Source organism: Hipposideros armiger, unplaced genomic scaffold (genome assembly GCF_001890085.2).
Source record: "Hipposideros armiger isolate ML-2016 unplaced genomic scaffold, ASM189008v1 scaffold_282, whole genome shotgun sequence".
Taxonomy (NCBI): domain Eukaryota; kingdom Metazoa; phylum Chordata; class Mammalia; order Chiroptera; family Hipposideridae; genus Hipposideros; species Hipposideros armiger.
In genome coordinates, this window is record NW_017731632.1 from 1162484 (window position 1) to 1190217 (window position 27734).

Below are 27734 nucleotides of genomic sequence, written 5' to 3' on the forward strand. Positions count from 1 at the left end.
AAAAAAAAAAAAAAAAAGGAAAGAAAACCAGCGCAGCTGGCGAATAGTATTCAGACTGGGGGCGTCTAGAAGTCCAGTGCACTATCCATTGCGCAACAGAGCCATCCTCAGTCTGGGGGGGTCTAGTCAGCTTACAGTTCTTTTTGGGTGGGTAGACAATCTATCGTATAATAGGAAAAACATTTTTTAATCACCATGGTTTTACAAAAACTAAGGGGTGTAATGGCTTGATGGATCACGGTCCTTGTGCAACCATCACTCAAGCCTTTGTGTGCAGTTAAGCACCTGGCTATGCAGAACATCAACAGCTGGACCATGAGGTCCAGTAAGCAAATTAGAACAGTGATGAGTAGAACAATTTGCACTCCAGACCTTAAAATAGTTCTGAACCAAAATTTAAATCCAATCAGCTAGTGGCACTTGCAAGGGAAACTGGAATGTCCCTTAAGGGATTTTGCGAGTTTAAGAAGCTTGGTTGTTTCCAGTTCTACCTGGAAAGAGGTATTTATCCAGCAAGAGGCATTACCTATGGCACAAAGTCCTCCTTGGGCTGCAGGCACGTCATCTAAAGCACTTCGATGCCGAGGCTGCTCCAATGCGGGAAACTAAAGCTCTTGGTTGACTCTGCTGGCTCTGGTGGCTGAGCAGGTCATTCCGTTAACTGTCCTCGTTAGATATCACATCATTATGTCTAACTGGGCAGTGCCAGGGCCAGTCCATGACCCCACGGTTCTAAGGGAGTGGTTGCCTCCCCCCAAATATGAATCTCAATTCTACCTGCCGCCATCCTGGAATGATTAAGATTCAACTGTATCTGAGAAGAGCTAAGAGGAATGGAATTGATGGAAATCCTTATGTGCTTTTACATATTTTTTACTGATGGCATTTGAAAATTATACAACTGGATTTATTCGCTCCGTACATGAATTAGTGTTGGAATAAAGTACCGTTTATATCCGCAGACGTACCAGAATCATACTCAAGTTTACAAAGATGCGAAATAGTCTGTTTACCATGCAACTAGCTGTTTACCATGAAATCTGTAATAGTTAATAGAACAAAATCCTTATGAATATAGCACCAATTAAGTGAGCTCAAATTAATATAGGTACAGAACCAATACCTCTGAATTTCTAAGCATTCATCTCAGTGTTAACATGGTTTCACCTAAATGGTTACCTGGTAGAAGGGAGACTTTAAATGCTCCTCCCCGTCAGTACACCGCCATACTTTTAGAGGTGAAAAGGGAACAGTTTAATTTCCCTGCCACTTTTGCCCATCCTCACGAATCTGATACAGTTTATCACAGTGTCTGGGCTAAGCTAGGTGCTCTCACGGATCCCGTGAACTGATTTCTAGGTTCCAGAACACAGCCTATCAGCCAGAAAGCCATGTCTCTGGGTCAGTGACTGAGAAGTGAAGACCAGTTGCCAGGGAAGTCAGGCTGGTCCCTAACCATCAGGTGACAGTTTGATCTTCTCTATTCAAAGTTCTTGGTGAACAGGATCCATTTGCACACTTCTCATGCCCTCTGTAGCACCTACTAGAGGGTAAAGGTGTGTGTTTGTTCAAGGAAGTGATCAGTAGTGGGGCAGGAGCCAAGTCATGTGGATGTGGTCACGGTGAGGCCTTACTCTACCTGCCACTCAGGTCAGTCACCAGAGTGAATCTCTGATGCTCTCACTGGAGAACGGACGGTGTCCCCTATCACTGTGTAAAAGGACAAACCGTTTGGGTCCTTGTATTTCTTTCTCCCACTCAGTAAGATGTTACACACGGGCAGGAGTACCGTTGGTGGATAGTATCTGGAAGAAAGGTTTTGTGCCTTAAAGAAAGCACCAGCCCATCGCACGGTAAACCTTAACCCCGGTAATACAATTTATGGAATCATTGACTTTTCCAAATTATGTTAAGTGTTATCCATGCTAACAGATATCTAAAAAGGTAGGCCTGTTTTCTCTGAAATTCACTTGAAGTGTATTTCAGTTTTTCAATGTTGCCATGAGGTAGAGGACAAGGAACTGACACAGGGAAGTAGTCCTCAAATTACTGAGTCACATTCACTTAGTCCTGAGAGGCATAAGAAAAGTAACAGCCCTAAGCTGGCAGACCGATTCCTGTCAGGACAGTATTCCTACTGGAAAGACATTTTCTTACATTTGAAATTGCCCCTTTTTCTTTAAGGCATTAGGAAAAGGATGATACACATTTAGGAATTCTCATAAAGATGGCATACACAGCTTCCCTTAGCTGCCAGTGTCTACCTTACATGTTGCTCCAAGTCACCTCAGTTGAGGTTCAGGTCCTTCCACACGATAATCTGATCAGATGTCAACACGGGTTAAGATTCTTCTAGCACAAGAAGCAAGATAAAAGGAATAATTCACACTTAAGATGATGTACTTTTCATAAAAACTAGCAGCACATCACTCGACCAAGACACACAGATTTGGCTCCATTCAAGCAACAAAGGAGAATGCTTGTAGGTCCAAACCAGCCCCTTGAAAAGGGGGCTGAGAGGCCATGGTTCTTCCCTCGTGATGACCACGTCCCCATTAGGTGGTGCGCGAAACTACTGGAGTGGCAATTCTGACGGCAGAGAGGCGGGAATGTGCTGAGCAGGGCTGATCCCACCACGGTCACAAAGCATTTTGTAGGATTAGCAGTGGACGGTGAAGGAATTGCTGACAGGAATATCTGGAAACATCAGTTTCAGCGAAGGTAGAGGCGGGCGTCGGGCAACTGCCCAGTGTTCAGGCAGTTTCCGTGAGGAGGCCACAGCTCGAAAGCATTGTATCATAACGTTTCCATGCCAGTGTGTCCCGTTTACGAGGGTATAGTCAAGGTTAATGAGCGTACAACCCAAAACATAGGGAAGCTGACTGGCTGTCACAAGAGAATTAAGATCAAGATGCCCAGGAATGCAAACATTATGACAACAGTGGAATACACGTAAGGATTATGCATAGCAGGATCTGAATGCTGGCCTGGCCCCAAGTCTTGGGAAAGGCTGTCTGCTCTGGAGAACCTTGATTTGACGTCTCCTATAGGCTGGGATGTCCAGTCAGGCGAATGAGGTGTGGGCGAGGGAGCCTTTCCAATGCGGCGCATGAGCCCGTGAATCAGTGCACTGTACCTCCGTTGCACGGCACCCAGGATGGTCCTTTCCAGTGAGGCTGGAGGTCTTTCCTAGTAGACGGCTTTTCTGGTTGTCAGCGTGATGCTCCAAGTCTCCGCCTCCTGGGAGTGCGCTGTGGAAAGGTGGCTGTACGAACTCCAAGTTAACATCAAGGCTTTGATAGTAAGTCAGGTCTCTTCAACAGGGCAGGCTCGGACAGTCCAAGATCGAGTCTCAGGTCTCCCGGTGATGTTTCTGCAAGGAGACAGCATTGACCAAAGGAACCAAGTAAATCTTAGGGATAGCAGTACCAAGGGAAAGGCGTTAGGCCAAGGCAGGCGTGAAAGATGCAGCAAGCTGCTCCACTTACATTTTGACTGCCTCGTGGGTTTGTTCCCGGAAGCCAGAGCCTGCGGCTCACAAGTGCATTAGAAATGCTGCAGTGTTGGCCGAATTTTGCCTGCATGGTGTCTGTAAAGAATTTGTAACGTAGGTTCCCCAGTCACTGTGGCACTTTGGGGCTTGTCCAAGCCGCGAAAGTCCTTTCTAGAAGTATCTTAGCAGCTGCTGCTGCAGCTGTAGCCCTCTGGCCTGAGAATGCTCCTGCCCAATGAGGATGCATCCACACTGTCACCTCGAGGAAGGCAACCGAATTAAAACCTACTTCCCAAACCTCAAAATTATCGCCTATCAGATAGGCCTAATTAGTTTAATGTCCCCCTTTTGTAAAGAGAGAGATACTTTGAGATGCTTCAGGGATCCTTATGAAGAATTCCAGTTATCTTCAAGTTAAGGTCAAGCTTCCATTGAAATTTTGAAGTTTGGGGAGTTTATTAAACATACGCTTGTTTAAGTAGGATCACAAGTCAATACTTAATTATGAATCTAATCATCACAGGCAATTACAGAAAGTTAAATGGTTGGAAGCAAAATTGCATTCTTTCAATATAAAGATTTAGTTTACCTAAGCAATGAAAGACCTGATGATTCAGAACACAGGAAAAAAAATATTTTTATTTTTTTTAAAGATTTTATTGGGGAATTGGGGGATGGGAACAGTGCTGGGGAATCGGGGAAAGGGAACAGACAAGTTGTCCTTTTGTTCTTCAGTCTAGTTGTGGAGGACGTCGCTTCACTGGTCCATGTTGGTATTGTCATTGCCCTTTTCCCGGCTGAGGCAGATCGGTCGCCGGCTGTTGGACAGCAGCTCACACCGGCTGCCAGCCGCTCATGCTGTCTGCTGGCCACTCACGGCAGCTTATGGTAGCCCACTGCAGCCTACGCAGTTGCCGGCGACCCCCAGCAGCCCAGCTCCAGGTCAAGCTGCTGTTCACCACCTTAACTGTAGAGGGCAGTGTCACTGGCCCTCATGTGGGATCCGAACCAGTGGCCCTGCTGCTCAGAGCTCACACTCCCAAGCCAGCTCTTAACCAAGGAACCACTCGGCTGGTTATTTCACCCACGAAATAATTTTAAATAAACATAAATCTTGGTTTTTCCCGCATACTTTTTTACTAAGAGTGTATCAGGGAAGTGCTGAGTGTTTGGGCTGAAAGCATGCACAGTAAGTAGTGGTGACTGGAGCTCATGCCCACTGAGGCGCTAGTTGGCCGCGTGTGGTCACCAGCTCCTGGGAAGTGTCGCTACGGCCAAACACTGTCCTCAGGTGACTCATTTACAGAGGGCGTGGTGGTACAGGCCTGGGTGGAATTGTGCCCCAGCTTTCCGGGGGAGCAGCAGCAGGTTCAGGGTTTGGCCCTGGGTGGCTGGACTCAGGAGCACCTGCTGAGGGGGCTTTGCATCCTACCTGACCTCCCTGACAGGCCCGCCCTGCTCAGCCCGCCCTGCCCGGCCCCGCCCGGCCCACGAGTGGGAGGGGACGTGTCAGCATGCCTTTATTTTTCATTTCTCTTGGGTTGAATGAGGCTGAGAATCCTTTGTGTTTTTAAGGTTTTGAACCATTTTTCTAATGATAAACTTTCTTATTGACTTGCAGATTGATGTGTGTGTGTGCGCGCGTGTGTGTATGTGCACGTGCATATGTGTTTTGCTTGCATGCTTTTTAACTGCCTGTCATAGGACTTGCAAGTATTTTTCCCCAGTTTGTTGTTTTCTCTTTTGATTTCATTTATAGGGTTTGCAGTTTTTTGTGTTAATCCTTGTCTTTTATGGTCCTTGGTTTAGACTCATACTTACAGAGAGAGGCTTTCTCACTTAGCAATCATAAAAAAGAAAGACTTCTATGGTTTCTTCTAGTACTTTTATGGTCTTATTTTTCAAATTGAAATCTGGTCCATTTGAAGTTTATATGGGAATAAAATGAGAGGGAAGGAATGTATTCAATCACCAAGCATTTATAATGCATTGTCTTATCTGGTGAGATTAATCCCCCTCTTTTCATCTTCTTTTTAAATTTTCTTATTTTTGCTGATTTTCTCATAGGAAGTTTAGAATCAGATTGTCATGTTCTGTGAAGAAAATCTCTCTGGAATTTGAGTGAGGTCGCCCCAAAGACACAGAGTAACTGAGGGGGGATGTCTGTCTTTTTGGCTGAGAGCACCACACAGCCTGTCATCTGTTCAAGCCTTGAGAGGGCTCCTTGTCAGTGGAACGTTCTTAGAGATGTCACAGTGTCTTCGGCATATTTCTGGGCATGGTCCTTTTACGACTTTTGTCAGCTCCTCTCGCCTTGCTGTCTTGAACTCGTTTCTCTGCTTTATATCCTTGTTTTAAAGAGTTTTAAAACTCCATGGCATGGCCCCGCTGTGTACAGGAGCTTCGTGTCAGGGAGGCCAGAGCCCTGTTCCCATGTCAGGGACTGTGGGACATGGGCCAGCCCAGGTGGGCCCAGTAGGGCCATCCCTGTCCCCGTGCAGTGTGTGCCCTGCCGGCCCATCTCCTCCAGAGACAGCTCAGCTGTGGTTCCCGGGCACTCGGACTCCTGACATGTGGGGACATGATGCCCAACCAGGGCTGGGGGCACTCCTGACTCCCACACAGTCGAGCCCCAAGGTTCCCAGCAAGGGCCTAGGTGGGCCCTGTTTGGTCTCTCCTCGCCCACGTTGTCATCTGCAGGGACGGCCCTTCCCAAGTTCCCTCCAACACAGTATGTGATTGTTTCTTGTTCTTAATGCTTTGAGGGGAAACTGCTATCTTTCCTGAGCCACTTAAAACAGACTTAGGTGTAATTTTTTTTTTACATAATTTTAGTTTGCCAGGGATGTATTTTCACCCTTAACTTATTTTTGTAAGTGATAGATAAAATTAACTTTTCATTCCATACCTTCTTGTTTTTTTAACATAGAACAGAGCTTACGGCTCAGCTAAATACAAGGGGAGGTGGTAGACGGGGCCCCCACCACAAGTGTTAATATGTAAATGTTTGCAATTTTGCCATGTATCAAAACAACAGACTTCTGCATATTTCAAGAGATGCCTTTTAGAATCCGGTCAGCTGTCACTGGTCCTGCGTGCAGCCTACAGGACAGAACTTGGGCGGGGGTCAGGGAGGTGTCAGGGGGACTGAGGCTGGGTTTCGACTGGCTGTCTGCTGGCCAGGACACCACAGCAGCAAGCAGCCCTGAGGTGTCAGGCTTAGACAGTGAGGGACCTGTGCCCCTCGCAGATGGGGAGGAAGTGTGGCCAAGAGCAGCAGGACAGACACGTGCTGGCTTCCAGTCCTTGGCGTGGAGGGGACCCCGCTGGCCACAGCAATCCCTGGGAGCTGGGCCTCCGGGCTGGGCAGAGCGGCGCTGGGAGGAGAATTCAGCCTCCTAGGCATTGAGGGACGCGGGCGGGGGTGCCACATCACCCTGGTCCTCTGAGTCCAGACTCCTCCAGGTTTCTTTTCTTTCTTGTGCCATGTGAGGGACTCACATGAGCCCAGCACCCAGCTGTGGGAGGTGCAGGGCCTGGCCCCCGCTCCTGAGGGTCTCCAGGAGGTCCTGCTCTCTTGGGTCACCAGCTGACCCCAGCCTTCCCACAGTGATCCTCTGCCACGGGGAGGCCTCTGCGAATGTGGGGCTGGCGGGCACGCCTCCTTGGCACACACCCCTGCCCGCTTGCACAGCCACAGGTAGCCGAGACCCCGGCCTTCTGCTCTGCTGAGCATGTCAGGGCCGCCTGCCTGCCGGGGTGCCCCCCTGTCCATCACCACCCTGGGCCCAGCTCTCCATCAGCAGGTTTCCTGACTGGCTGGGGTGTTGGCACCTGGCGTCGTTCTCAGCAGCACATACTCATGGCAGGAGCTGGAGTGTGTCAGCTCATCTTGGCTGGCCTTCACATTCCCTGTCGCATCAGCACGTGAAGAGACTGGGTACTGCCGTGGGGGCCTTGGGGTGCAGCCTCCCCAATAGGAGGCCAAGGTGGGGGCACGAACACAAGTGGGTGTTGCAACTTGGCGTTACAGCCTTGGGCTGTGGAAGCCCAAGGAAGTAGATGGCCGTGGGACGGGGACACAGAGGTTCCTGGGAGGGCGTGGGGGCTGTTGCCTGAGACAAGACGCTGCCTTGTGAGGTACAGAGGGGCCTGAAGGGGGCTTCTCTGTTTGGGAACAAAGGATCATGGACGCTCCCTCTGCCCATCCCGTCCTCCATACACGTGCAGGGGGCAGTCTGCTCAGCATGGGGGGCGGTGGCGCCCAGGATGGGGCGGGGTGGCGTTGCGGCCCCTCAGGACTGCCTGTCTCCCCTCTCGGCAGATGAAGGGCGCCCTCACGGAGATCATCCAGCTGGCCACCCTGGACTCAGACCCCTGGGTCCTCATGGTGGCTGACATCCTGAAGTCTTTTCCCGACACGGGCTCGCTCAACCTTGATCTTGAAGAACAGAACCCCAACGTTCAGGACATCTTAGGGGAGCTGCGAGAAAAGGGTATGTGTGGGTCTGCTGTGCCGGAGCGGCAGACAGGGCTTCCCTTCAAATGCCTCTTCCGAGATGGACTTGACTCTGAGGGTGCCCTGTGTGCTGCGCAGTGCGTGTGGCCCCTGCCATGTCACCTGGGCCCCCCCCCCAATGTGCTGTTGTCCACTCTCTTCCAGTCTAAGGAACAAAGCCCCGCCCTCACTGCACTTGGGTTTCCACGTTCACGAGTCTCCTGACCAGCTCCGGAGGGCAGGCCCTCTGCCTGTTGGGGCTGAAGCTCCAGAACCTAAACATTCGCGGGCGCGGAGCAGACGCTCGGAAATGTGTGTTGAAAATGGCACAGCTCACTTGTTTAGCACACAAACGGACACCACTTAGGAAACACTTGCCGTGTCTGTAAGAGCGCAGGGCTGAGGAGCTGGGCTCCTCCCGAGCCGCTCGGAGAGCGGGGCTGGCGGCCCCCTAGGTGGTACCTGTGCCGCCTCACCTCCGAGGTGACCGCGCTCTTACTGTGTGTGCTTTCACTTGACTTATAACTGTCCAGCGCACTACAGATGCTTCCAGAGCGTGGGAAGCAGACCGAGATGCCCTGTCCCACTGCTCAGCCTGACAAGGCTTCCTCCAGGATCCAGGCGAGCTCCACGCCCACCCGGGTGATGTCTCTTGGGTGGGAGGGATGTGCTCTGTCTTCTGTTCCAGGTGGGCTTTGCGGCCCCCAGGGGCCTGGTCCTGCCGGTGGGGCCAGGTTAGCTTGTGAACAGGGGGGCAGCTAGAGCCCCTTCCCCAGATGTCTCCTGGCTGAACAGACAGGCCTCGGGGCCGCCTTCTGAGGCCAGGATTCAGCAGGGTCCAGGAGGCTGCTGGAGGGGGTTCCACAGTGGAACCTTGATGGCTGCAGATGGCAGAGCTGAACACCTGGAATCGGTCCTGTGGATGCTGCTTTTGCTTTGAAAACAAAGCAGAAGGTCCACGGCTCTCAATAGGAAAGAGCGTTTTGGATTTTTCTTATGAGCTGTGAAAACCGAGGCCTGTGTAAGGGACCCACACCCCCTAATGAACGTGCTTGTTGGTTCTTGACCGAGCAGTGAACGAGTGTGAAGCGTCGGCCATGTTGCCGCTGGAGTGCCAGTACTTGAATAAAAACGCCCTGACAACCCTCGCCGGACCCCTCACTCCCCCGGTGAAACATTTTCAGTTAAAAAGGAAACCAAAGAGCGCCACACTGAGGGCAGAGCTCCTGCAGAAATGTGAGTGCCCACTGTCCCCACGCGGGTCTGGGGGTGCCTGACTGAGGGAGCGGGCGAGCTTTGTGGGGAACCTGTCCAGTGAGGCCACCCTGCCTGCCCCAGGGAGCCAGCAGATAGGGGACACTGACTGCCAAGCAAATCATGCTTTTGTCTTATTTCTGTACTTTTTATCCTCAGATTTCTTTTTGATTGTATGGTGCCTAAACTGTCTTTTCAAGGCAGTCAAGTTCTACATAAAGTTCTTGGGTTTTCTTACAAATTTATTTATCGCTATGCCCAACTGTGTTCTAAAATATTGTGTTAGGAATGTCAGAATTTTCAGGTTACAGTGTCTAACATTTGTCACAAAAATGATATCTGTACCAACTGAGTCACATGGGCGACGTGACAAGCAGCCTTGCAGATGCCTTTGCTCCTGTAACGTCACCTTGAGTCACAGTGAACTCATTTGATTTTTAAAATGTTTCATCATTTATTTAATGTTTTCCCAAATGGTGGCTCATAAAGTGTGTGGGAGACACTTGCTGGGAAAAAGGCGAGGAAGCCAGTTCCTTCAACTAAATGGCTTTTGTAACCCACCTTCGTGTGAATGTTATGGAACTGATATTATTAACACACATAAATGCCCCATTTTCAAAGGATCTGAATCAAACAGCATTCGTGGTGCCTGGGCTAGGGCAGCTCTGTGGCTTCACGGAGCTGGCAGGATGCGGCCCAGCCTCAGTCCTCCCTGAGCCGTGTCAGAAAATGTGTTTCCTTCCTCATATTTATGCATCTGTGAGGGGAATGCTAGGCCAGGTGACCTCCAGTGGGGACATGGAAAGCCGTTGGTGGCCCCTCGGCTCCACTGACTTTCTACGCAGGAAACGTAGTGACGCTGGAACATGCGTCAGCCCCTCGGGGAGCAGACAAGGGCTTATGTGGAGAAGTGACCTCTGTGGACGTCGTCGTTCACGGGCACTGGAAGGCGCGTTGTCATTTGGGTGAGCGCTGACGTCCCACGTTCTCCTTGCAGCCACCGAGACGGCGCAGCAGCTCAAGAGGAGTGCGGGTGTGCCCTTCCACGCCAAGGGCCGGGGGCTGCTGCGGAAGATGGACACCACGAGTAAGGCCGCTGCCTCTGCGTCAGGCTGGATGCTTCTGCGCTCGCCTGTGGTCAGAGCCACCTGCCCGTCAGACGCGGCTCAGCCCTAGACCACAGGCTCCCGCCTGCCTCCGTGGCTTAGACACAGAGGTCCCACCAGATGGCGGGCCTGGGGAGCGCCGGGAGGGGAGGCTGTCACTTCCAGGGAGACCTGGAGGGTATGCACGGACGGGCTGGGATGAGGAAGGCGCCACCATGCATCCCTCTCTCGTCTGCAGTGGCCGTGGTGCTGGCCCCTGGCGCTGTTCCCGTGGTGGGGATCTGGGGGTGGTGAGCTTCAGCACTTACTTAGTGGGGACTGAAGTGCCCAAGAGCCAGTCCTGCCCTTTAGGCCCGAGACAGCCCAGTGGCGGGAGTGGGCGAGTGTCCCTGGGGTGTGCGGTGACCTCCCTCGGACAGATGTGGGGCGAGGCTCGGGGAGACGGAGGGCGACCCCGCTGCAGTGGGGACGTTGAGCCTGCAGCACCTCCATTGGGCTGGAGGTGCAAGATTCCAGTCTGTGCAGGTGGAGACGCAGCGTGGCCCCCGTGTTCAGTGTTGTTGGCAAGAATGTCATGGGTCGGCTGGGATGTCATCGCGTGCCGAGGCCTCGCTCTTCCGGGCAGGCCGACCTAGTGCCCGAGCGCTTGGCCACAGGGCAGGCCCTTGCTCCTGGTGGACAGGGTTGCCGGCCTCTTGGGGTGTCCCCTCCGCCTGCCTTGTAGAGCCAGCGAGTCCGTGGGGCGGGGCCGCGGGCCCCTTCGTGCTGGGCCGCGCGTGCTGCGGAACGGCCTCCGCCCGGGACAAAGGGGAGACGGCAGAGGTGGCGGGACACAGGCCCCTGACGGGCACCGCCCTCTCCGCAGCCCCACTCAAAGGCATCCCGAAGCAGGCGCCCTTCAGAAGCCCCACGACCCCCAGTGTTTTCAGCCCGGCCGGGAATCGGACCCCCATCCCGCCTTCGAGGACACCCCTGCGCAAGGAGAGGGGCGTGAAGGTGGGAGCCCCCCGCCGGGGCGGGCCCCGCAGGGCCGGCCGGAGCACCCCGCGTCCTGTAGCTGACGGGGGGCTCCTGTCTGTCTTGGCAGCTGCTTGACATTTCCGAGCTGGACATGGTGGGCGCCGGCCGCGAGGCGAAGAGGCGGAGGAAGACGCTGGGTGCGTACGGGGCGCCCACCCATCAGGTCGGGGCGCGCCGGCCCCCGAATCCCACGGAGCCCGTTTCTCGGCTCAGCGGTGCCTTCATGGCTCATCAGGCCCGTCGTTCCCTGAGGAGGCCACCGCAGCCGGCAGCCCTTGTCCGGAGGGCGCGCTCTGCCTGCGCCTCCGCCCTTACCTGCTGGCAGGGCGGGCGTGGCGTGAGCCCGCGTGGGGCCGCGCCGGGGGCGCTGACGGGACCCTCTGTCAGCAGATACGGAGGTGGTGGAGAAGTCGGCCAAGGAGGAGACCGTCATCGAGAACGCCACCCCAGACTACGCGGCGGGCCTGGTGTCCACGCAGGTAGGGCTCCCGCGGCCGCGCCTCCCACGCCGGCCACCGGAGCGTGTTGTCGGAGAGTATACATGTGTCTATACATACGTACGTACATATGTGTGCGGCTGTGTATGTATGTATGTATGTATATGGATATGTATATGAGAGGCAGCGCCGGCTAGAGGCCCTGACGGGGACACGCCACGCGTGCCCGCGGGAGGGGCTCCTGGCGCGTCTCCTGCGGGCTGCCAGACGCGCCCTGAAGGCTTCCCTCCGCTGCTCCGAAGACCGCTGCCGCCGGGGTCTCCACGGGCAGGGCCTGGAGAAGGCTGTCACGGGGGTCATTTCTGAGTAATGGGCTCCTTTCTTCCTGCGGCACAGCTGTTCCCTCATTTGCTTACTCTGAGTGTGTCTTCCCTTTATCATGTTTTTATGACAAGAAAAACAGTGAACTTCCTTCTTTCCTACAAGATGGCTGGTTTGGAGGCTCCTTAAGCAAACAGCAGGCCCCCCACCCCCACCCCCATGGCAGCTCCAGGTTGGGGGGCCAGTACTGCGGAGGTTCGGGGCTTGTGGCCCAGAGAAGCCCCGCCCCCAGCCCTAGGGACAGCAGTGCCTGCTGTCCTGCTCCAGGGTTGGGGGGCTTCTGTGGGGGGAGGTTTATGCCCTCGGGGGTGAGGCTCCAAGGCCCATGGAGTTGCCAGCACAGCCCTGCATCGGGGGGCAGTGAGACCCAGGCCTCTTCCTGGAAGGACCAGAAACTCTTATCTTCCAGAAACTCGGGTCTTTGAACAACGAGCCTGCGCTGCCGTCCACGAGCTACCTGCCTGCCACGCCCAGCGTGGTCCCAGCCTCGTCCTATGTGCCCAGCTCCGAGACCCCACCTGGTGAGCGGGCGGCAGGGGCTCCGAGCACAGGCTCACCTGGGTGGGCCGCATGCCGGGGTCAGGCTTCCCAAGCTGCTCCCCAGCACCCCCCTGGCAGTGTCCCCTCACATGGTGCTTCCTCCTCCAGCCCTGTTGTCGCTGGCTGGGGGCGGGAGACCCTCCTGGCCGGCACAGTTTAAAGAGAGAAACCCACAGCCTTCACCCGCTTTGCCCCTGGGACCGCTCAATAGGGGCTACAATTTTGGAGAAAGTATCAAAGGAAACGTGGACTGGGTTAGTGGGTTCATTGGGTTGGGCTCAGCTACCTTCGTATCTTCTCAGCGGTGCCCGGGCCGGGGACCAGACCGGGCCAGGACGTGTGGTCGGCCAGCCTGGGAAGGCCCAAGGCCTCTGGCTCCAGGCTGGGGCTCCCGGGCTTATACCCACACTCACTGGGTGCTGCTCCTGGCTCCTGCCCCAGCTGCGGGCCGACTGGGGCCGACCATCAGGGCCTGTCTACGTTCTCTAGGAGGTGGGGGGGGGGGGGGGCGGGGGTCCCTGTCCTGCCGGCCTGTCACCAGGCCTCATTCTGCTTACAGCTCCATCTTCGCGGGAAGCCAGCCGGCAGCCCGAGGAGCCCAGCACCCCAAGCCCAGCCCTGCCGGCGCAGTTCAAGCAGAGGGCTCCCATGTACAACAGCAGCCTGAGCCCGGCCACGCCCACGCCCACAGCGCCCACCTCGCCCCTGACGCCCACCTCGCCCTTGACACCCACCACGCCCCCGGCTGTCACCCCCACGGCCCAGGCACCTCCAGTGGCCATGGTGGCCCCGCAGACCCAGCCCCCTGCCCAGCAGCAGCCTAAGAAGAATCTGTCCCTCACGGTAGGTGTGCCCCGGAGGGGCTGCGGGCCACCAGGTAGGTATTATGACTTGCCCCCCAACACCTGCAGTGGGGGGCCCGAGCGGGGGCTGGGCACTCACACCCCTCGCCGCACTTGCAGAGGGAACAGATGTTTGCCGCGCAGGAGATGTTCAAGACGGCCAACAAGGTCACGCGGCCCGAGAAGGCCCTCATCCTGGGCTTCATGGCCGGCTCCCGAGGTGGGTGCTTGTGGACGACCTGGCGGTGGTGCGGGACATGGGCCCTGCAGGGGTGGGGGAACAGGCTTCATGGCCCAGGTGCCCCCAGCAGCCTCCACCCTCCACAGAGAACCCGTGCCAGGAGCAGGGTGATGTCATCCAGATCAAGCTGAGCGAGCACACGGAGGACCTGCCCAAGTCGGACGGCCAGGGCAGCACCACCATGCTGGTGGACACGGTGTTCGAGATGAACTATGCCACGGGCCAGTGGACACGCTTCAAGAAGTACAAGCCCATGGCCAACGTGTCCTAGGGGCCCGGCCTGCCCAAGCTGCAGCGTCGCCTCGGGTGTTTCGGACTCATTTTTGAAATTTTAATATGGGTTATTTTTTGTGTGATCTAAGACACATTTTTGGATTCAATATTACACTTTTGAATGTTACAGTTAGCCAAAAACGTTGTAACTTCCTAATGTTAGCAAACAGCGCTGTCGGGTTGACTTTTACCTTTTTTATTTTTCTTAAATTCCACTGACCGTGAGGGAGGGCGTATCCTGGCCCATGAGCGCTCTTCCCGCCCCACGAGGTTGAGGGGACCAAAGGGGGTGCCCGGCTTGACTGACAGGGTGGGGACAGCCAGGCCACGCTCACCACCGCAGGTTCTGTACGGCTTTTGTACAGTTCTGAGCACTGAGGACCAGCTTCAGTACCTGTGTTCACTGTAAGACTAGCTGAGTGATTCAGGGAGCCCAGAGCTGTGCTCCGGCCAGCCCGTCTGGGGTGCGGGGGGCTCTCTGTCAGAGCCTGGGACTCAGCCAGCTGTAGGCCTGGGAGGTCAAGCAGCTCCCCCCTCTCCAGACCACATCACCTTTAGGGGGAGTTGGGAACCAACTTACTATTTTTAAAATAAAAAAGAAAACATTTTTCCAAAATTGGAACTACACTTACTGTTTTCAGTATTTGTTATACCTCCCAAGGCCGCGTTAGCCTCTGCGCGGCAAGTCTAAAGCAGAATGGTGGTCTGAGGACAGGAGCCCGTCTCTGAGTGAGGGGGTGTCAGGACTGGGCCACATGCCTGGAAATGACAAGTCAAAGCCACAGGAAAAGCGAAGAAAGCCCAAACTTCAAAATGCAATCCCATGGAAAATAAGTTTAAGAAAAAAGCCTTTAAAATTTCTTTAATACAAAAATACTCATACACAATTTTCCGAACAGAGCTTCCCACATTAAATGCTATTTCCCCCCCCCCCAACTGGTAATTCCCACATCTACATTTCGGTATATTCCCCCTAGAAATGAATTTCAAGTTTTTATGTCTATCAAACTGGTGGTAGCACCCAGTATTCCTAAAAGGAGCCTGACCTCACGGCTGTATAAAGTTTAGACACCATTTCGACGTATAGTTTATTTCTGACGGAAGTTCACAGCTCGCCAGGGTGCGGTAGGCAGAGGCCACGGCCACCATTTCTACTGACTGACGCACATCAAAACACTCTCATAGGGCCGGGAATTTGGCAACTCAGTCGTTTGCATCAACTTTCATTAAAACAGGCTTATCTTTAACTCCCGAAAACAAGGTAGTTCTGGAAGATGGGCACATATATACACATTATGTTTATGAGTCAAGATAAATACTTCAGAGGTGTCAGCACAGACCTGAGTGTGTAGGAGACCCAGGTGAGGGCGAGGCTGGGTGTCCACGGACTCCTTGGAGGATGGGACATCCTTACCATGTGCTGTGGGTGCCCGGCTTGGTCCCTACAGTGGTCACATTTTATTATAGCCCAACTGGGCCCACTGCTGTGCCCACATGCCGTGAGAGGCACCCACTCCCAGAGGCTGGCACGGGCAGGAGTCCTGAGGTGCCCGAGCAGGTTTCATTCTGTTTTGGCTTCTCATTAATGACAAAGGGCAGAAGCTGATAATCAAAAGGACTGAACTCCCAAACAAGAGACTCGGCGCCGCCACGGCCCGCGGGCAGGCCTGGACCCTTCAAGCTCAACAGCAACTCCACAGCCTGCTTGTGCTCAGGCTCATAAACTAGTTTTCTAAAGAGGTTCCAAGTTAGTGTTAATTTGTTTGTTAGTTTAACAGTTTTTAGATAGGGCAACCATATTGAAAATGTTTCTAGTATTTTCCTTCAGAAAGGTCATAAAAGAATTTGGAAATAATATCAAAGTGACTAAAAATCCCATGATTTTACTACTGTCAAATACAAAAATAAGTTAATCTGCTCCCCAAAGTGCACTGCAAAACCAATTCTGATGTTCTGACTTACACAGAAGCCCCTCGTCTGGCAGGAGGGGGCAAAGGACGGCACTGGCTGCACCCGGGGCCTTTGGCTCTAAAGGACCCCGTGTTGAGTGCCACTTGTGCCCAGAGCCAACACACAGGTGTGTGTGAATGCTGCCAGGCCACTCCAGGCCCACCCCCAAGTGAACAGCCTCCCAAGTGATGGCACAAGGAGCACAAATCTATAAATCAATCCAGTATTGTCTTAAGACCAACTGAAATACTCCACAGCTCCCAGGTCTCAGCAAGCAAGTCCACATCCAGAGAACAGGCCACACATGCGAAGTAGCTGATGACAAAGCTCCGGGTTTTCCTTTTGGTTCTGTGTACGGTTCCTTGTTCGGGATCACGACCGAAGGGCCCCAGGGATGGCCAAATTCCTCCTACCAGCCAGCGTGCGGGAGGCATGGATCCCACAGACCCCAGGAACCTCACACCTGGAGCAGACTCTCCACTGGGGTCATGGCCTGGCAAGACCCTCACCCCGGCTCACGCCACAAAACCACGGAGGAGCAGGCCCAAGGCCGCCCTGCAGTTCCACAAGGCAAAACCAGATGAGAGATGAACAGGCGACCTCAGTAGCAGTTTGCAAGAGCAGTTGTGTAAACTTTCTACAGAACAGATGTTCTCGGGCCATTTGAGGAAGAAAAGACCAGAAAACAGCACCTCGGCCGAGTGCCCCCTTCCCCCCCACGGCACACTTGCAGACAGGCCCGAGGGCACATTGGTGCCCGGCAGGACACTCCCAGCTTCCCGGGGTCAAGAGCAACTCCGGAAAAGCAGCATCATGTCTCCCAGAGAACAGCACTTCCCAGAAGGGTCTCACTTCCTGGGGCCAGGCCTTCTGAACAACGGAAGGTAAGGGGATTCTAAGGGACCGCGTCACTGCCGTCGGGCAGGTGGCGCCCTGATCAGCACAACTGGTGTTTTCCGTGAGCAGCCCCACAAAGTGTGATGAAATGGAAGTAACTTCAGATGACAACACTTCTAAACTCTGGGTCCCTCCTCAGACCCTGGAAGGAGGAGCTCCTGGAAACGCACGCTGCCCATGCGCTCTGGGTCCCAAGGGAGCGTGGCACAAGGCCTGGCTGCTCTGAGCAGAACACAACATGCAACACCCTTCCCCTAAGAAACCGCTTCAAATGAGGCACTGGGCCACTCCGCAGGCTGCCAGGACTCGGGTCGCATCAGTAAATACACGTTCCAGTCGGTGGTGATGGGTGAGACAGGTTTAGCAAGACTATATTGAGAATAAAAGACAGAAACTGGTAAAGAAAAGCAAAATGAGAAACTGCAGTCCCCAAATGCAGGCCAGAAGCTGGCGCGGGGGGCATGGCCTGTGGGGAGACTGTCCCGCGGGTACATCCCCCACGCTCTCCGGGCCACACAGCAATGGCACTAGTTCAAATCCATGAAAAGAAAAACACGACTTGGGAAATCTTACACTAACTACCACCATTCCTGGGCCAGTTTCTCACCAAGATGAAAAAGAAGCATTTTGAGGAAAACTTTCACATTAGTACAAAAAAAAATACAGCTGTTTCATAAGAGCAATCATGGTTTCCAAGGAATTTAGGGTTTGAGTCCTGGCCCAGCAGGCCCACCCTGGTCCTTCCTGAGTGATGACAGGTAAGCAGACCCAGTGACACGGCGAAGATTAAAGAGATAAGAGGGACCCTTCAGGAAAAGCACTACTCTCTACGTTTCGGGAGAGATAAAAACATTTCACATGCCAATCAATGTCACTGGCAGTCATAGCTTTAACCTAAGAAAACAGAGCGGGAGGGACCTTGACATTCTTCGAAATGCAAGTGCAGCTGTAATGCTGTGTCCAGCTGTCTGTCCCGGAACCTTCCGAAGCACGCAGCTCAGACGGGTCAGTGCAGACACAGCGGGCACTGCTGAGGGCGGCTCAGTGGCGGGGAGGCCTGCGCAACCGCCCGTCATGGTGGCTTCGCGCTCGGTCCTCCGGGCCAGTCCCACGCTCAGCCCCGGCCCACAAGGCCGGCCGGCGCCATGCCGCCCCTGGACCTCACCGAGCCCCCGCCGGGCGCTATTTGCCTTCGGTGACCCTCCGCCAACACTTCCTTCTTCTCCTCTTGCCCTTCGACGTCCTGGGCTCTGGAAAGGGCTCCTCAGCCTTGGCACTTCGAACAGACTCTGTCCCCAAGTCATGCTCACAGCAGTAGGACCGCCCATCCTGGGTATAGCTGAAAGCTGTCCCATCTTGGTGTTCCTTGCAAAACGAATTGGGGCAAAAGTGGCAAAATGCAGTAGAAGGTTTGCCGCACACGTCACAGTGATGCCAAGGACATTCCCACTTCCCTGCAATGAAACACAACGGGTCACCAGACAGAAGTGACGCAATCACTGAAAACAAACACTAAGCCTCTGTCTAATCAGATGGACACAGGTCCAAACAAGAGGCTGCTTCCCACCCAACAATCAAAGTAGAGAAGCTGGCACTGCGCCCAGAGGCCTCTGTGTCAGGTCACGCGTCCCCACTGGGCGGCACTCTGCCTGCCAACGAGGCTGAGCCTGTGCGGCTCCCGAACAGCCCTGGCTTCTGTCCTGTGCCCTCCTGTCTGCAGCCTGGACCAGTTTTCCACGGGAGCACTGACCCTTTGGCGTGAATTCATAAAGGCTTTGTCAGGTCAGGGACGATGTCACACCCACTGTAGACATCCCTGTCTGACATCTTGTCAACTTGGCTTTGTCTTTTGATACCCAAAAATGTATTTTTTTCTACAGACATACTTGACTTTTTACACCTCTTCACTTTCTCATCTTTGTAAAGGCCTCTTCATTTTCCTCCTGAGTTACTATTGTCCCACTGATGCCCGTGGTCACCCTGACACTCAGTGGTGGCTGGAGGTGGAGCCCACTGGCTTGGCTTCCCGCATGGAAAGCCAGGGCTGCGCTCATCGGCCCCAAGCAGCTGCCTGAGCGGAGGGCTGGCTGTGACCTTGACCTCCTGCCAAGGTCTGCGGGGCCCCTGGGGAGGGCTCTGCTCGGGCCACCACCGCCCCCAGCCACCAGCCGGGCTCCGCTTATTTCAGGCTGGGGCCTCACGACCTGAACCACCAACAGGTCAGACAGATCTGACGGGATGCGCTCAGGGTAGGACAGGCCCAGCACGGGGACAGTGCGGAGCGGCGGGAACCCACCGAAGGGCCGCTTGCCCAGGCCCAGGCAGGGCAGGTGGTAGGCCTTGGTGCAGGACCTGCGGTCGCACAGCACCAGCTGGCCCCCGTCCCCACAGCGGAAGCACTCGTCCTCGGACCGCTTCCCTTCGCCTCTTGCTCGGCGACGCCTACTTTTCTTCTTGGTCTTTTTGCCCTTTTCCTCTGAAGTCAGGGATGCTGACGTCTAAGAATGAAAAAGGAAACACGGCTCATTCACAAGAACCACACACACTGGAGAAGCAACAAAGGCCAGCTACCGAGAGGGGCCGAGCTCAGCCCGGGCCCTGGTGTCTTCCGAGGCGTTCCCACATCAGTGCCCACGAGCCATCCCTGCCCGCCGACCCACCAATCTCGCCTAACAGGGCCGGGCCTCCCAGCAGGACAGAGGGAACCGAGCACAGGCCCACTGCCCGCCCTCTGCTGCAGCCGCTCTTCCGTCTGTTGGGAACTTCGAACGTGAGCTAATGAGGGGCTGAAACAGCACACGCCATGTGGAAGGTCTAGCTCCAGGTGGCAGGTAAGTGTACTGGGCTGAGCGTGTCCCCCCCGGAAGTCACATCCTTCCCAGAACCTCACAATGTGACCTTCTTTGGGAATAGGGCCGCTGCAGGTATAATTAAGTTGGGGTGAGGTTACACTGGAGCAGGGTGGCCCCATTCCAATCTGACTGGTGTCCTTATCAAAGGGAAAGAGACACAGACACTTGGGAGAGACCACGTGACGACGGAGGGGTTGCAGGGGTGCAGCCACAAGCCCAGGGCACCAAGGACTGCTGAGCCCCCAGAAGCTGGACAGGGTCATGGAACAGACTCCCCACAGAGCCTTCAGAGGGGTGCAGCCCTGACACACCGGAACTAAGAGCCCGGAGTTCTGGTTTGAGAGCCCGGTACGGGGTGCCCAGCACACCAGTGCTGTGAGGACGTGGACCGTCTCCATGGACAGAAAGGCCAGCAGTTCCCAGGGCCTCGCCCACACCCCACGGAGACCGTCCTCCCTGTCACAACAGCAAGACTAAAAGGGACGTGTTCACAGGTGTTTGAAATGCTGACGTCAGCGAGGAACCACGTGGGCAGTGACGTTACCTTCGGTCTGTCCCCGAGGAACCCACTGCAGTTGGCGGCCCCACAGCGGCAGACTGTTTTCTCGTTACCCAGACAGTCAAGGTTGTAGTTGAAAGTCAACTCTGTCCCTGGGTGGCAGGAGACAAACCGCACAGGACATGCTGACCATCTTGCAATGGCTGGAAGCTTTCACCAGCTCCACCATACATACTCCTGCCCCTCCCACGCCCACACTGTGCACTGTGCCTTTTCAATTCTCTTCTTAAACCAGACACTCACGACAGAACAGGATACACCTCCAGGTGGCCGTACCTGCGGGGATGTCACACACGGCAAACAGGCCCACTCGAGTGTCGCCATTCACTGTCCACTTGAGGGTCTCGCAGTTGGGCTGGCAGCTGTGGTTCATGAATCGGGAATAGTTGCCTTTGGGGCCAGCGTCAATTATGCGGTCCTGTGGGGCACAACTCAAGTTTCAAGTAGCATTTACACGGCTCAGCTGTCAGCCATTACAGTCTCACTTACAGGAATCGCCGCTGTCAGGAGAGCCGGTGTCGTACTGAAAACCATGGTCTCCCGTGTCCACTCAGACAGGAGACCCCCAAACCAGTCCTGTTTCTCTCGCTCATGGAGGGCGGGTCTGGGCCACGTGGAGAAGACCGAGCCCTGGTGAGCAGGGGGCAGCGAGCCCGTTCCCCAACACCACCCACCAAATGACACACGAGGGAGCCGGAAGCCACGCGAGGAGCTCAGATGCTGAAGGCCAACACCCACAGTGTATAGAAAACTCACCAACAGAGAAGGGTAAGACTAACCCAACTACGAGACGGGCACAGGAGTAAAGAGGCGACTGCCAAGGAGCAAACGCAGACACACAAGCAAGACCCTACGCAGCTGAGGAAAGGCAAGCGCAAACAACAGCGTTGGCTTCACACTGCGACACACGGGGGCGCCCGGGCGGAGGGAACAGTGTTGAGACGAAAATCACACATGAGCACGCTGGCTCTGCTCTCGGGCTCCTGGGAACAGACCCGCTAACAGGAAGTGCTCGTGAGTACTATTGTGGCAAAATCCAGATGCAATCGCCCAGTGACAGGGAAAGGGGGACAGGTCAGAGAAGGGTCTCGGGCGTCTTCACCGTAAAAGTCAGTCTTTAGACCAACTGCCTGGTTGGTAGGGGTCCCCGCTCTGTGATGGGAGGTAGGAGGGTCCCTACACTAAGGCCACCAATCCTGAGTTAATGCAAAATGATGTCTGTGAATGGGGATAAATAAGTGTGTCCACACCGTCATCCGTGAGGTCTGGATCCCGTGGCCCCCAGGGCATTGTACCACGGCAGCCAAGGGCCTGAGTCACCTGCCAGGATCCCCTGCCCAGGTGACAAGTCCCCAGGGACTGGCCCCGATCACCCAGACTCTCCATACCCTGAAAACCAGAAACGGGATCAGAACGTGCTTTTCTGCCTTCACTACATAAAACGTGGTGACAATCAGACTGTCCGTCACCACCGCGCAGCCCTCCCGCTGCTGACACACTGCTGAGCTGGTCCCGCCTCAGGGACTAAGACTGGGATGAGCCTGCACTTCTCTAGAGCATGGGAGGCGCACCGTGGCCCTCAACCCTTCAGCAGCCACAGGTCCACGCACTGTCCCCGCCCTTCCCACTGCAGACAGTCAGCAAGCGCAGGGCGCTTTTGGCAGGGGCCTCTCTGCGGGTCTACACTGTTTCGTGCACCTTTTTCCTGCCAGTTTGCACGTCTGTATGTGTCTATTCCGCAGACCAGACCCTGGGCAACTGTGTCAGGAGCTTCCTCACAGCTGACGTCTGAATTTTCACTTCCTAGTACCTTTCCTCACTCAAAACTTTCTCAGTTTTATTGCAACTATTTTACCAATCTTTTGCTGTACGTATCTAGGGTTTTAGCCCAACACAGTCTCACTACCCCTGAATTATAAAAGGTACCCCATGCCTTCCTAGCGCTTCAATCACCGTGGAATTTTTTTTGGTAAGTGGAGTGATGGTAACGTCGGTGCCAGCTAAGGACAGCCTTTGCCCCGTCCCAGGCAGTCAGCAGTCACCGGGACTGGCCTCTGTCCTTCCTGCTGCCTGTCACCTACTGCTGGCCTTGGGCCACTGTTTTCAGAAGAGGCCCACCCTTCATAGGCGTTCTGGACAGTGCTGGCCACTCTTGCAGACTCGCCTTCAGTATGGACTTGGAACTGCCTGTCCAGCTGTGTTTAAACATTGTTAACCTAATTACAACATGCTTACATTTGGAAATGTTTCCATCTTTCCCACATCTCATCTCTGAACCAGAAACATAGCACGTGTCACAGTTCATCCACTCATTGAAACGTTCCTGCTTTCCACTCGTAACCTGTCCCCAGCCACCAGCTTTTCACGCTGCCACCTCGCCAACTTCCTCAGCACAACCTGCCACTCGGTACCTCCCTCTGTGGCCGTCCAGTGTCCCCCGACCCACCAGTGACTGTGCGTTAACCCCTGTGCCAACTGTCTGACCTGCCTGATTCACCCTCGCTGTCTTCTGTCCATTTCTTGTGATCTCTAACCTCCTCCCACGGCTCTGACCTCTTCTATAATCACAGCCTTATTCGGTATTTACTTTCAGACTTGGTCTTATTACCTCCGGTCCTCATTGACAACGACGCTTCTACCCGGAGGGTCTGCTTACACAGCCCCCCACTACTATGCTTTGTAGACACCTACATGTGGCTTTCTTCGAGTAGGAAACACACAAGCAGGAAATGCCTTAGTGTCTCTCACTTTACCTTCACTTCCACCAGGGGCCCTGTGAGAAATATCGTTTTCAGGGACCAATTTGTATGTTAAATGGTCAGCGTGGCACTTTTCACAACACAGTGAGACATGGGCCTAGGGTTTTAATTACTAATAAAATAACATCCCTCGCCACTCCCCAAAAGGGGGGACAGCAAGGGAAGTGTAAATTTGCTGCCTCCAAAAGAAGTCACCCTGGAAAGTCACTGACGCGCGTCACTCACAGATCTGACAGCGTTGTAGACGCACCATCTCTGTCCCCATGTATAGAGACATCGTCTCACCCACCTTCCTTCTGAGAACGCTGGCCCTGCTAGCCGGCCTACGTCCCAAACTGTTTACTAATCTGGGCTCAGACATGCAACGACCAACAAAAAGACTGCACTGTGTAACCAAGAAGGTGCGTCACTCCCGCGTCTGTGTTCTCATCTCCTCCATGACACGTCGCAGACTGTTTGGTGCATCCCCCGGCGCTCACACTGACAGGCAGCCAGATGGCCTTCAGGCGGCTGCCCCGAGAGGCCGCACACCGGCTTGCACGGACCTCGGCACGTTACCTTGTCGATGGTGAGCATGTAGAAGTGGGTGATGTCGTTCTCATGTGCGTGCCGGATGCGGGCCATGCATTCCTCCTCGTCGATCAGCTCGCCCACGTACTCATTCACGAACTCGCCCTGGGATCGGACAGTGTGGTGAAGACATGGACAGATGGCCACTCCTGCCCACGAGCGTAGCAGGCGAGCTCACCTCTGTCTCTCCCTTCCCGGGACCTCCCATGTCCCTTTGGCCACCGCCCACAGCACCGGGTCACTCCACAAGCCTCCACAGAAGCAACATCAAAATTCTGACCGAAGGCACATTTCAAGGGATGTTAGGAATCTTAGCTGGATGGTAACTTTCACGTAACATTTTACAATATTCAATTGTATTAACTCAAAAACATTTTAAAATCCCCTCTTACATGAGCTAAAGCTCAGTAAGTGAATCCAAGTCTAAGGAACCCATGACCCAAACTCCTAATGGCAGATGGCACCCAGCACAGACCTTTCTGATGTCCCTCTTGGCAACCAGGCCCCATCCCTTGCCGTCTGTCCTGATGATCTTGGTCTCGGGGTACTGGCGTTTGGTGAAGCACTGGTTCTGGCAGAACTCCCCGGCAGGGCACACCTGCGGGTGGCACTCAAACATCAGCATCCTGTTCAAACACTCCGAGTCGAAGCCGCACGGGCTCTCGTCCGTGGCCTTGCAGTTGCACTTGGGGATCTCGGAAATGTCGGCCGTGTAGATCTGCACTTTCCCATAAGGCTTGTTCACCTGCAGGAGACGTGAGCTGCCTCAGCCACAGCACTGGCTCCCAGTGGGATACACAACGGCCCTGCCCTGGTGGCAGACAGCCTTAAGGGGACCCGGAGCTTCGGGGCGGGGGCAGTGCAGCCCCACCCCACCCCCCCCCCCCCGTTTCTTATCTCAGCGTATGTGTTCTTTGTGTATGAGAGCTGACACTTATCCAGGACGACACACATGTGACCACTCAGCACGAGGCGTGCTGAGACCCGCTCTCCACAGTGCCTCCCAGAGGCGCCCAGGGGGCAGTGGGCACTAGGGCACAGCCAGCACCCTGTGAACTGTTTCTTGTTAATGGGATGAAAGCAGCCAAACAAAGCAGCAGAGAAAACAAACTGAAGCAGAAAGGAGACACGGCTTCACTGCTGGGGGGTGGCAAACTGCGCCGCTTTGGAGAACACTCTGGAACTACGCCTCAAGAATCTAAGCGTCAGGCTCTTGGACCCAGTGGCGCCGTCTCCTGGGACTCACCCCAAGAAAATGGTCAACGCAGTTAGTACAGAGAACGCCTCCTTTACACACAGACATGTTGACTGCAGCCCAGATTTGAGGAGCAAATATCGAGCCCTTGGCCGGCTAGAAGGTGGCCAGCACATGTGTCAAGAGGCCGCTGGGCCTTGGGTGACAGGATATGGCTGGCACCAGCTCACCGAGCGCAGGTGGCTTTGAGGAGAGCACCAGTCCCTCTCGGAGCTGAGCCCTGGCTAGACTTCTTCCTGCACTGTGGGGACATGTGGATATGTCTCCTGCTGGGCTCCTGAGCTCCCTGGAGCAAATTCAGGCCGTATTCAGGAACGCCCTGTCCTGCCAGGCTCGCCACACACACCTTTTGAGGTGGGACGGTCATTTGTCTCAGAGGCTTTAGCTGAGCACTGGCCCAGGCTGACCACTTCAGGTCCCAGCTTGTCTCGAGCTTGGTGACAGTGTGCTCCAGGCAGCCTGGCCAGGACTGTCATGCTGGACCCCCACTGGCTGTCGGGCTGAGCCTCTCACTCAAAGGCAAAGCCACACCTGCCCAATCACCCTTGTGTAAAAAGGACGTGCTCGGTGGCGACAGCATCTGCCATCTGCCTATGGCTGACCAGGCAGCTGTCCCCGAGGCCCACGGAGGCTCGTTCACAAGCGCTCGCGCACAATGGACGCTGCCGAGGGGGCGCCCGGTTGCCGAACGTCACCTTGATGTGCTTGTATGGCGGGGGTTTGCGCTCACTCTCCTGCGTTTCTCTGGCCTCCCTTTGAAGTTTGATTTCACAAAAACGAGCTTCAGCTTCATGCAGTGCTGAAAAGTCGATGAAATACATGGAAAAGACTTTAGTAAATAAATACGCCTCCCCCTTAAGCTATCTTACTGGTTCACCGCAAACTCTCACTTCCCTGAGGCAATCTCCAGTCCCCCAGAACTAGACATTGTAACGACAGGAAAAGGCAGGGGTTTTAGAGGCTGCAGATGTTTTAAACCGAAGAGCGCCCCGTGGACTACGCCTGGTTGGCTAAAGTAGGGGTGGTGCTCTGCACGAGGTTGCCACAGCACAGGGCCCTAGGGTCCCCACCCTTGGCTGTGACCTAATGACAAAGTACCAGGCACCAACACTCACTGTCCCAAGATTGAAAATGAAAATGCAGTTTTCTTTCTCTCAAGGAGAAAGGGGCCCTGAGGAGTGGGCAGCGGGCTGAATGAGAACAGGAGCCAGGACCGCCCGCATCCACGCTAGGGGTTGGGGCCTGACCGCCGGGCAGCTGGGCGGTCACCAGGCATTCACCAGGCAGGTCTGCTGCTGTGGCCAGGTCCACAGGACTCCGGCCTCAGGAGATGAGAAACCCTGGCTTCCCCACTCACCACATGGCTACCGCTCACCACGTTCAGCGGCCTCTCAATTCCAACCTCTCTCTTATAATCACAACTTATGAAAGAAAACCGTCTGGTGCCCACCCATCCTCACCGAGACCGCTGAGTGCTGCCTCTGCCCAGGGCCCAAAGGACAGGGGAAGGCTCCCGCTTGGGGCAGCCTCGAGGCGCCATCAGCCGGGACTCACTCTCGCTCTCCCTAACTAGCCCTGCGCGCGCTAACCCCGCTGTCCCCACTCACTGAGCCCAGTGCCACTTCCTCCAGCCTGGTCTTGGCCTGCAGGCCTTTCTGCCCGCCCACTGGGCGCTCAGGGCGGGGCTTCCTGTCTGCCAGCCCATGCCTGACTCCCAGTGTGCGCTCAGGGCGAGACGGCAGGAGGCTCCCTCCATCGACACCACCCAAGAGGCCAGCTGTGACACTCCTGCACATCAGTACTGAAAGGATTCCCCAGAAGCAACTTTCCCGCATTTTAGTGACGTCAATCACAACCCAGTGCCCTAAAGCTGTGCTGTGCTAACGAGTCAGCCGGCAAAACGCCTCTTCCCTAACGTCAAGGACAACCGGCAGGCTCAGCCCAGTGTTTCCTACAGAAACCACACTTTCGAAGAGCAGAGATCAGGCTTAGCACCCGCAGTCGCCGTTTCACACCACCGTACCGTTTTTGAAGACTCTGCCGATCCCTCTGACTCCCTGGTAGCGGCTGCCCCGGTCCCCCTCCATGTACGGGAACACTCGCGCCTGATGCGTCCAGTAATAATCTTTAGACCCAAAGAAAAACACAGGGAATTCTCCAACCTCGTGCTTCATTTTCTGAATATTTGGGGGAACATTTTTGGGATGGCAAACTTCTGCCGGCCACCATCTATTATAAATATTAAAAACAGGATTCACAGACTCTTCAGAGAGAGTGACAGTAACTTCAACAGTGTAAGCTCTGTAAAGTAAAAAGAACACATTGAACAGCAGCACAGGGCTCTGGCTCTCACACCTGTAGTTCCCGAGCTTAACCCAAACGATGTCCTGGAAGTGCAGCTTCTTGCCCGCCCGGCAGTCGTTGCAGAACCAGCTGCCATCGGGCATCTCGATGTTCAGGCAGTCGGGGTGGAAGGCCGCCGGGCAGGACTCGCAGCACAGCAGGCTCCCCCCTGCAAAGGAGGGCGCCGTTCAGCCTTGGGACCCACAGCCCACCGCTTTCATCCCTCTAGCTCCTAGATGGTCGTTTAAACAGTCGCCTGTACGCCCACCCGGGAGCAAATGTATTCCACCACTAGTAACGCCCCACGAGTCGGAGATCGTCACAGCACACGTGGAAACACGGACACCCTGCGGCAGCCACGCAGAACCGGTGGGCACCTGGCCCCCGGGATGGGGGGGGGAGGGGCGGGGCCAGCGTGGGCTAGGAGCTGCGAGCTGCAGAGCTCTCCGGCCCCCCCCCACCCC

General features: G+C 55.0%; 2 protein-coding genes across 4 annotated transcripts in view; one reads left to right on the forward strand and one right to left on the reverse strand.

The window, feature by feature from the left end:
* The window catches only part of NELFA (negative elongation factor complex member A), a 33452-nt gene extending 18738 nt beyond the window's left edge, over positions 1-14714 (forward strand). The window contains exons 2-11 of the mRNA XM_019657997.1: positions 7818-7989; positions 9066-9227; positions 10243-10332; positions 11217-11347; positions 11439-11508; positions 11762-11850; positions 12599-12710; positions 13289-13572; positions 13692-13791; positions 13899-14714. Coding sequence (XP_019513542.1) covers positions 7818-7989; positions 9066-9227; positions 10243-10332; positions 11217-11347; positions 11439-11508; positions 11762-11850; positions 12599-12710; positions 13289-13572; positions 13692-13791; positions 13899-14083 — 1395 coding nt within the window. The 3' untranslated portion in view covers positions 14084-14714. The remainder of the gene's footprint in view (positions 1-7817; positions 7990-9065; positions 9228-10242; positions 10333-11216; positions 11348-11438; positions 11509-11761; positions 11851-12598; positions 12711-13288; positions 13573-13691; positions 13792-13898) is intronic.
* A 2561-nt stretch (positions 14715-17275) lies between these two features.
* Positions 17276-27734, reverse strand: part of NSD2 (nuclear receptor binding SET domain protein 2) — a 65632-nt gene continuing 55173 nt past the window's right edge. For 2 of the 3 annotated variants that reach the window (XM_019657993.1, XM_019657992.1), the window contains exons 15-23: positions 27283-27439; positions 26951-27156; positions 25623-25726; positions 24148-24417; positions 23661-23777; positions 20620-20761; positions 20329-20435; positions 19229-19430; positions 17276-18386 (exon numbers count right to left, since the gene is read on the reverse strand). In XM_019657993.1, coding sequence (XP_019513538.1) covers positions 18115-18386; positions 19229-19430; positions 20329-20435; positions 20620-20761; positions 23661-23777; positions 24148-24417; positions 25623-25726; positions 26951-27156; positions 27283-27439 — 1577 coding nt within the window. In that variant the 3' untranslated portion in view covers positions 17276-18114. Of the gene's footprint in view, positions 18387-19228; positions 19431-20328; positions 20436-20619; positions 20762-23660; positions 23778-24147; positions 24418-25622; positions 25727-26950; positions 27157-27282; positions 27440-27734 lie in introns of those variants that run through there. The other variant, XM_019657994.1, reaches the window with a different exon arrangement.